General features: G+C 41.0%; 1 protein-coding gene across 1 annotated transcript in view; it reads left to right on the forward strand.

Annotated features, from left to right (window-relative positions):
* ppm1e (protein phosphatase, Mg2+/Mn2+ dependent, 1E) overlaps positions 1–8,454 on the forward strand; it is a 15,093-nt gene extending 6,639 nt beyond the window's left edge. The window contains 2 exon segments of the mRNA XM_034098278.2: positions 246–341; positions 687–8,454. Coding sequence (XP_033954169.1) covers positions 246–341; positions 687–1,573 — 983 coding nt within the window. The 3' untranslated portion in view covers positions 1,574–8,454.
* Positions 8,455–9,872: the final 1,418 nt, after the last annotated feature.

Here is a 9,872-nt window from a genome sequence, read left to right on the forward strand (position 1 = left end):
TGCATTCTGGGACATGTAATTTATGGGCAAGTGCTTCTGTAAAGCGGCATGTAACCGTATAATAAACATATTATATTCTTTCAGAGCTCTTACAGCCACATAAAATGAAGTCCTTGGGTTTGACACCCCTGATTTAAATAAACTGCCATTCAAAACAAAAACGTATGAATGAAATATGAACTTATGGTAAAAACATAGGTACCATGTGACCGTCCTCCCCACTAAACCACTTGATGTGTGTGTGCAGGATGAGAAGCTGAGGATCGAGGCTCTGGGAGGCTGTGTGATCTGGTTTGGCACATGGAGGGTTAACGGCAGTCTGTCTGTATCCAGAGCAATAGGTGAGCTGTTGATAAACACATGTTTACATATCATTTCATTTTCCATTCATGTTTTTAATTGAGAAATTATATTATCCATGACCTCTGTGTTTGGGAAAACATCGTAGGTCATTTGCAGTGGAATTTGTATTCATTACTAAAATGACTAATTTACAGACATTGAGGATTTTGCACGGGATAAGGTCGCAGAAAATCTCTCCTTTTTATTACACATTTCTAGATGTCACCAGTTAAAACTAGTCCCTTGTAAATCGTTTTTTGTCTCCGGAAACAAGAGAATCTACTCTCACTCTGTCTGTCCTGAATGCCAGTATTAGCAGAATAACCTTCGACATGTGTTGACAGGCGACTCCGAGCACAAGCCTTACATCAGCGGGGTTGCAGACCATGACATCTGCCCTATGGACGGCACAGAGGACTACCTGATTCTGGCCTGCGATGGTTTCTGGGACACGGTGAATTCTGAAGAGGCGGTGCGAGTGGTGAGCGACCATCTGGAGGAGAACAGCGGAGACACCGCCATGGTGGCCCACAAGCTGGTAGCCTCGGCCCGGGACGCAGGCTCCAGCGACAACATCACCGTCATCGTGGTGTTCCTGCGGGACCCTCGCTGCCCCCCACCCGGCGGCACTGAGGACAGGGAAGAGGGGGTGGTAGTGGGGGAGGAGGTGGAGGAGGAGGAGGATGATGAGGCTGGAGGGGGGGAGCGCGACGGGGGAGAAGGAGGCAGCAATGCGGACAACGGGGGGAAGGCTCGCGGCGGCTGGCCCCTGCAGCAGTGCTCGGCCCCCGCTGACCTCGGATACGAAGACCGAACTGACTCGCTCACAGACAGAACGAGCCTCTGCCTGCTGGGGCCAGCTCTGGAGGGCCGCATCTCGCTGACGGGGGCCGCGAGGCAGCCGCGCTCCATCTTTGGCCTCGACCTCTTTTCAACCTCCCACGTGTATCCAGAGCTACGCCCACTGAGGCGCAGGTCCTGTCTCCCCTTCCTGACGCCCAGCATGTCTAGCTTCACGGACCCCCTGTGGCCCCAGACTGCCATGTTGTTAGGCCAGGCAGCGAGGCGGAGCCACGGGCCCGGGTATGGCGGTCGTCGTCGGAGACCCGGAGCCTCCAAGGAGATGCTGGGGCTGCTACCCTGCGGCCAGCTGCTGCCACACACACAGCGCCGCTCCATCAGCAGGCCTGGAGCTGCAGAGCTTCACCTGCCCCATGATGCCTCCATTTAGAGAGGCGACCCAAACCATCTCCTTCATTTATTCATCGGCCCCTCAGCTCGCCCTCACATCCACCTCTGCCTTCAACAACACGTCTTTCTTTCATAGTCGATAGTTGTTGCTCCTGCTGAATCTCTGTCGGAGGAGTGGTGCTCTCTGTTCTAATATTTCCCAATGTAAGCTGGCCCACTAAACACAAGCCCTGCTCCTTAATGCTAAAAAACGGCGTCCTTCTCCAATGCTCACTTGCATTCAACACATTAAAGTTGAATTGTAATGCTTGGTCGCTCGTGGTTTAAGCAGGGTCTGTTTTTAACAGAAAGCAAAAAAGTTATAGGACCAAATATAAATTTGATCTCATCACTTGCTTGAGAAAAGTAAGAATACACACTACCTGGCCAAAACTGTTGAAACCTGAAAATTGCACCAAAATGTGATGGTGAACATGTTATTACAAACCCCTGAGTATTGATGTGCTAATTAAACTGTTATTCCTTAAGACGTTGGATCCTGGCAGCACAGATTTGCTCACTTTCAGCTTCAACAGCATTATCGAGGCTTTTAAAGGAATGGTATGCTCATGACACTCATTTTTTTTAAATTATCATCCGATAAAACAGACCAGTCTCTGCCAGTCTCTCTCTTTTTTTTTTTAATCCGATGACATTATCAGTGATTTTAAACTGATTATATACCGAAATAACATCAACACTGTGGGCGCCGCCATTTCCCGGACGTGACGTAATCAATGCGTTTGGTTTTCGAAGACACGTTGATCTCCATGTTATTTACTGTAGTTTCTCTATTCAAATATGCCTCACTGTATCGCGAAATATTGCCATAATTCGGATAGGAACAATCCACGGAATGCTCGGTTCCATCTGTTGCCAAAAGGTAAGCATAAGAAGTACATTCGGAGGCAGTGGCTAGCGAAATGTGGCCGGCCCGAACCGAGAGATTTACAGGCTCATGTATGCAGCGAACATTTCACATTTCCGGACGACTACTCTGAGAGTATGATCAAACATAACATGGGATTTAAAGAACAACCATTACTCAATGGAGATGCAGTACCATCGGTCTTTCTGGTGTCATCACCGACCAGGACACCAGTTCGGCCAGTAGAGAAATCGCCCTCTGCAAGTGTGAAGCGACGGAGGAGCAGAAGTAGTGCTCGGAGTAAGAATAAGGTATGTTATAGCGCATTTCCATTGCAGCGGCTAGCCCCGTTTTAACGTCCAGGCCAGGACAGTTTTTGGTGGCCTTTCCATATAGCGTAGTACCGGCTAGTGTGTATTTCCCCCCAATTTTTCCGGCTCCATAAAATCGTGATTCTATGGCCAGGGACAACGAAGCTGAGTATGCTAAACTAGAGAGGGAATCGCTAGCAAGGGTGGTACTACATGCATACATATAGTATCTTATATAATCTTCCCATTATACACACATGCATTTCCAAACATTTGGACTACCTATGTTGCAAATGTATTATCTTTTCAATTTACACACGGCATCTGCACGTCTGTCCGTCCTGGGAGAGGGATCCCTCCTCTGTTGCTCTCCCTGAGGTTTCTCCCATGTTCCCTTTAAACTGGGGGTTTTCTTCGGAAGTTTTTCCTTGTACGATGTGAGGGTCTTAGGACAGAGGGTGTCGTATTGTCATACTGATATGTATGGCTGAATTCCCCCATCCAATCTCTTCACATTGGTCAAAACTTGTTCCTCTGCTGACGAGTTCGAACTGAAATACTCCGTGTGTTGACAAATTGAACGCATGGATGACGTCACGACCATCACGTGACTACTGAAAATGGCAAACATGGCGGCGGCCAGACGGAATATACAGGTCTTGATAAAAAAGAGCTATAAAATCATTATTTACCGGGGAATATCGCTGATTTCTTCAGGGTATGGTTTAAACATAACGTTTCACTAAATACTGAAGTTTTGATTAATTATCTAATGAGTGGACCATTCCTTTAAATGTTAAAAAGACTTTTGTCATTTGTTTTAGCTGTAGCCTAGCATTAAGATTTCCCTTAACCCTAAGACTAAATTCATCTTTTGCAGTTTTCGTGTGCTTTTTTCACCTCTGATTTGGAAACAAGCTACATAGTAAACATAGCTGTTCAAAAGCATACTTAAATAACAATAACACTAATAGATAGTGTGAATTAAGAAGCGCTTTATCATTTACAAAATATCACCATACGTGTATTATTAACATATCATCACTATTATACATTTTTAAATATCATGGGCAACATCAATGCCGGTATATCAAAACATCTTTACTTACAGCTGTAAATGGAGGATGTGCCAACACTTTCTTTTGAGAAAGCTGTTGCCTACGTTGAGAAAAGCTACACAATTTGAGTTTAATATATGGTTCGTCTGGACCATAAATTAAACTCTAATTTTGTAGCTTTTGAGAGGGCTGGAACAATTTTTTCCCTGTTCTTTTGTCCCCATACAGACAAGCGTCCAGCCACAATCTGTCTACAGATAAAAGCACTTAACACAGGATTAAAAAAGATTAGCAGTCACTTACCTGAATACATGCTTAATGAACTCCAGTATTCCAAATGGGGATATACTCCAGAGATAATAAGTGGAGAAGCATTTAATAGATGTTGTTGGTGCCCACGTTGCAAAAAGTGTATTTACAATTAAACAAAACCCATTGAACATATCTTATTTCAGCAGGTTTATTAAGTGTGAGCTATTTAAATGTTTGGGTCAGGATCAATGGTCAGGATAGATAAAGCTGCGGAGCACGTGCCTTTCAAGTGTGTAACACAAGTCTGCTTCATGTACACATATATTCAGTTATTACATTACTGTGCTTCTGTTAAGTACAAGTCTGGCCTTCATGACTCTGTGCCCCTTTTAAGGAATAGTTTAATAGTGTTGGGTAATATAATACTTACCATTCTTTCCAAGAGTTATGTTATGGCTGTAGCCTATGCTAAAAACGAAGCTACAGCTAGCAGCTAATTAGCTTAGCCTAGCATAAAGACTGGAAGGCGGAACAGCTAGCTTTAGCCTCTGTCTTTTAGTAGGATATATGTATATTTAGGAGTTGTTTAAAAGTCAAAATACTTGCAAGCTTTGTAGTAATATAACAAACATTGGATTAAACCAAACACATCTAAACCGTTATACTACAAGGACATTGTTAGCTCAAATCTTATCGTAGTCATTTTAGGAACAAATAAGATAATCCACTTCAGAGAGCAGAGCTTATTTATCAGTAAATAATGAGGTCCTCACCAATTTAGGCCAACTCCTGCGACACTAAAGGACATTTATCACTGGATATCTCTCTGGTTTGATGTAGATTCAACAATGGATAGCCCCTCTTCCCTGCTGACAGTGGGGCAGATATTTAAGCAATTTTCCAACTCAAGTCTTTATGACACGTTTCATAACACCTGGCTAGCATGAAAGCCAGTTTCCCCATCAACATGCATTGGTCCATACTGTGTATCTAACAGCAAATATGCTAGTGTTGCTACTCAACAATATTAACGCATAGTAATAATTAACAAAATGTAATCATCAAATAATACTGATTAACAGGGTAAAAATAATATTAGCACAGACTGATCTGTGTCACACAATAGCATTACTGTGTCTAACCATACTTAATGATTATGAACTAACTGCACTGCAAACTTGGTCTGAAACTATGAAATCATAGCTAAACTTAAAAAAATGCTTTGGTGTCATCTTTATAAGTTTGGAGCAAGTGACTGTTCACTAAACTATTTAATCTGAGATGGTAACGTTTGCTGTTTGTCTTTTGGGGCTGGGGAAGGCAAAAAAAAGTATTTGGAAGAATCCTTAGTTAGACAGCGTGTCGTGCCCCGTTGCGAGTGGGGTTTATCAAACGGCCATTTTGGATACATTTATTATTCCCTAACATTCCTTAACATCGTCATTCCCACATTCTTTGGTTGAGTTTCAAAACGCCAGGACGTGAGTGACGACCAGGTGCTGTAAATTGAGCCTCCACTTTTGTGGCACAGTCACACACATAAGGTGGTATCCGAAAATGTGATTCACCAGGTACTGGTTTGAGGGTCAGTCTTACTGGTAAACCATCCTGTGGACTGACTGAGCATCAGTGGAGCAGAATGTACCTCAAGTACTCGGTGTCGAAATTAGGAGGTGTCTTTTTTTCCGATTGGCGAAGATTCGTATCTGAAAAGGCATCTTAGATATGAGGAATGTCCTGCCGGGACTCTACACAAACTAAAGCCACTGGATCCCTTTTAGGGAAATATCAGTTTGTCAAAAGGCTAGTTGATACACAAAGATGATCTGGGGGAAATAAGGATATCACAGTCATATATAATATATTACGAGTACTTATTGTAAGTTTCTTAAGAAGTGTACATATTATAATTCTGTCTTGTAAATCAGTGGTTTTAATCCATGCTCCACAAGGATCTGGATCCCAAGCCTTGCTTCACCGAGGTGGAGACGAGGGTGTTATCTAGGGGCATCTGTCTATAAACACTGCCGCTGCCTTCAAAAAGCTACTGAACTATATCAAAAGGTTTTTAAAAAGTTTGACTTTCACTGGAAGAGTTTTAGTTGAACTATTGTGGCCTAGCTGAAGTTACACCTTCTTACCCTGACAGGAAATAAAAAAAACTGGGGAGAACGTTCTTTAAGATGTTATTATTGGCTTAAAATACTGTTTCTCCAATCTGCAGCTTGGATTTGAACATGTTTTATCAGTAACAGCCTTTAAAAGAAAAACATCTTGCCAATCAAATTAAATCAGTACTTTTTAGATTTTTTATTTCCCAGCTCAGCAGGTGTTAGTTGATTAGCTTGGCGTCGATTAGAGATGAGTAACACTTGAGCTGTGGTGATGATTGAGGTAAAATGGAGTTTCACTTATAACCACTGTGTTGCAAGTCTTTTAGATAACATTAGATATTTTACATGGATCACACAGGGCAGAAAACTCTAAAGCTGCAACAGGGACATTTTTTGGTCTATGGATCTTGTTAGAATGACAATGTTTTCTCGGGGAGTCTTACAAATATTCACTTCCAGTCTATTATTCCTGTAATACCCACAACAATAGCTAAATTAACAATATTGCTAAAGAAACGTCATTCTGGTTTGGTGAAAACCATCGCATCGCCATTGCTGCAGAAAAAAACGATAAAAAAGTCCTGAAACATCACAACAAGTTATGTTAGCCAACACACAGAAGCTTAGCACGTTAGCATGCTAACTGAAATGTCATTAGACTTGCAGGTATTTGATCAAAAAGTATTGGACAAGTGTAATTGACCTGCTGGTGGCACAAGATGACACATTCAAATTTGACCTAGAACAAAAATGTTATCCTCATAGTGCGCTAGAGAAAAATACAGATGAGCACAGACGTCCGCAGGATTCATTGTCTGAGGGACACGAAAAATATAGTTTTTTAAACATAAGTCTGTACCAAGATGGCCGACCGATCGGCTTAGCCATTATCTTTTTGGACTTTGGGTGCTCTGTATGATTTCTATAATTACAACACAATAGGTTTTCTTTTGACAGTAAGATATTTTGCAAGCTGCTTGGTGTTTTGTCATTATAACAAGATCTAACAACAAATTACTTTTAAGATCACAGATGTGTTTTTTGGTAAATGGTGGGGAATAATTGAAGCACTATTGTCCCACCTCAGAGCAGCTGCAGTGGTTCTCGATTCCTGTGATTCGCTGAAGTAGTTTCACAGCAGATGTTCAGTGTTCAAACTCTGAGATCTGGAGGGTAACACAGACGGGATTTCATTCACAATACCTTCACCAAAATCAGTTATACAGTGTTACTCAAAATATATCGCAAACTGCCAGAAGTTGTCACTGTATGAGCAATAAAAACATCACTCCTCTACCTAAGCTCGAGAAACCCACACGTCCTCCCTCACTCACGCTTTGCTTGCACTAAAACGTTCCTCTGAGTCGGATGTTTCCCTCCCTACAGAGGCCCTGAGAGGCAAGTGAGAAAAAAAGCGAATCTGGTGTTACAAGTCTGATTTAAATAGTTTTCTATTGACTTAAACGTCAACATGAAGGATGTGTTGATTACAACCACAAGGAGGGGGACATTGAGTAATAATCCTTGCAAAAACTTGCATTACCACCTGTAATAAAACCAGGTGAGACACCTTTTGCTTCAAATCAGAGATGAAGACAATCCCTTTCCTCTCAGGGTGTCTGTAATCGTCGACGATGAAAGCCAGCAGAAGTTCAGCTCTGCTATAATCACTGTCTCAACTATAGAGTGCCCCTCCAGGAATCTGCACTGTGTGTCTGTGAACTCGCAAAAAAAGCTTTTTCTTTTCTCTGTAAGCAATAATGAAGTTGCATTAAAAGGCTCTCTGAGGGTTTGTCTTCTGCTGAAGAAAGGAAAGGTCACCGAGCAGAATCCCTGAAGCTCCTGAAGTCCTTTTCTCATTCATCTTTCCCTCCATAGAGAACAGTATGGTCACTGCACACTTCCTGGGAGAGGGTCATTTGGAGCGAAAACATTTTGAAACGTCTGTGGGAAAAACGAATGTGAAGAAGATGGCAGGATGTTTGAGTAATTTTCAACAATGTACATTTAAAAAAAAAAAATGCTTAGCCTTCTTTGCACTGTTTAAATGTATGCTAATGTGGTTAATAAAGGGGAGGGTGTATACGATCATGCGATTAGTCCTCAGTTAGAAGACAAGCCCCATGATTGGCTCTTCTTCAACAAGCGGGTTAGGTTAAAAACAAACAAAAAAACTGTAAACACACGTTGAGTACCTGTATTATGTGTTCCTGTAGTATATAAATTATGTGTACTGTAACTGGTGACTAAATATCATGTATATAAAGATTAGAACAAGTCCTCGACTGATGCCTTTTCTTTCTTGAACAGTTGCGATGTTTGTCTTTTCATGATTGTTCTCCAAGAACATATTGTACTTTATTAAGTTAAGATGTTTGCATACTAAACAAGTGAAGATCAATAAGTGAAAGATGTCCAGCTTCACACATGTACCGTCTTTCCTAACAATGATTTAGAAACAGAAAAACACATTTGTAAGATAGTCAAAACATTTCATACCAACATTGAAATGAAAATGAAGCCATTAAGATCACTTATGGAAACATTGCACACTTGTTTTTAACAACGTATTTTTTGTTTTTGTCCAACATTAACTCCTGAAACTAAAAAAAGTGTTTTTCAACAATATAATAAATACATATAATTGTACAGACATGGACAAAGTACTCAATTTATTTCATTTATGGTAGATAAACCAAAGTGTAGAAATACTACCTCATAGTAAATAAAAGATACAAGTATTTAACAAAACAAATTAAAAATATATCCTTAAACCTACCAATAATAAAAGCACAGTATGGAGGATGGCACATTTCAGAATCTCATATATTTTCTAATGATGCATTAATGTGTGAACGCATCAACGTAAGGCGAGTAAAGGTATGATTTTAATAAGTATATATGTCGCTGGGTAGTTTAAACTAATATAATTCAACGCATTATCGAATCATTCAAAAATAAATGGCGCAGAAGAACAGAGTCAAGCAAATAAAGATTTGGGAAATTCTCATGTAAAATACAAACACCTCAATAATTAAGTACTCAGTATATCTACTTAAATATCACACACACACACACACAATGAAAGTTTGGTCATTTCCGGGGTTCGTAAAACATTTTATTTACTACACAATAAGGAAATGTACACATTAAATAATGCACAGTGCATTCTGGGAACATTCAAACAAAAGAAAGCAGCTTTGACACAGGAAGGGGAAATTGTTAATAAACATTGAGAGCCTCCATCATGTAAAGAAACAGTAATTATAAAAAGGACATGATGAAGAGGAGAGGAGATGAAGATATCAACACTTATTCTCTCTGGGGAATGATTTCAGTTTGACTCGACACAAACGTCCACGCTGCAGAAAAAGCCATGCGCGTTCAGGCACGAGTACAGCAAGCTCTGCATCTGCATGTACTGTAAGATATCTACAAGTAAACTAATGACTGTTAATGTCATTACTTTTGAACCAAAGATGAATAGACCTTCAACTTAAGATGTGGCTCAATGTGTGTGTGTGTGTGTGTGTGTGTGTGTGTGTGTGTGTGTGTGTGTGTGTGTGTGTGTGTGTGTGTGTGTGTGTGTGTGTGTGTGTGTGTGTGTGTGTGTGTGTGTGTGTGTGTGTGTGTGAGAATGTGTGTGTGTCATCAGTGAAGCAGAGAGCCATCAGTTCAGCGCCGAGCACACGTTACA

Source organism: Pseudochaenichthys georgianus, chromosome 14 (assembly GCF_902827115.2).
Source record: "Pseudochaenichthys georgianus chromosome 14, fPseGeo1.2, whole genome shotgun sequence".
NCBI classification, from domain to species: Eukaryota; Metazoa; Chordata; class Actinopteri; order Perciformes; family Channichthyidae; genus Pseudochaenichthys; species Pseudochaenichthys georgianus.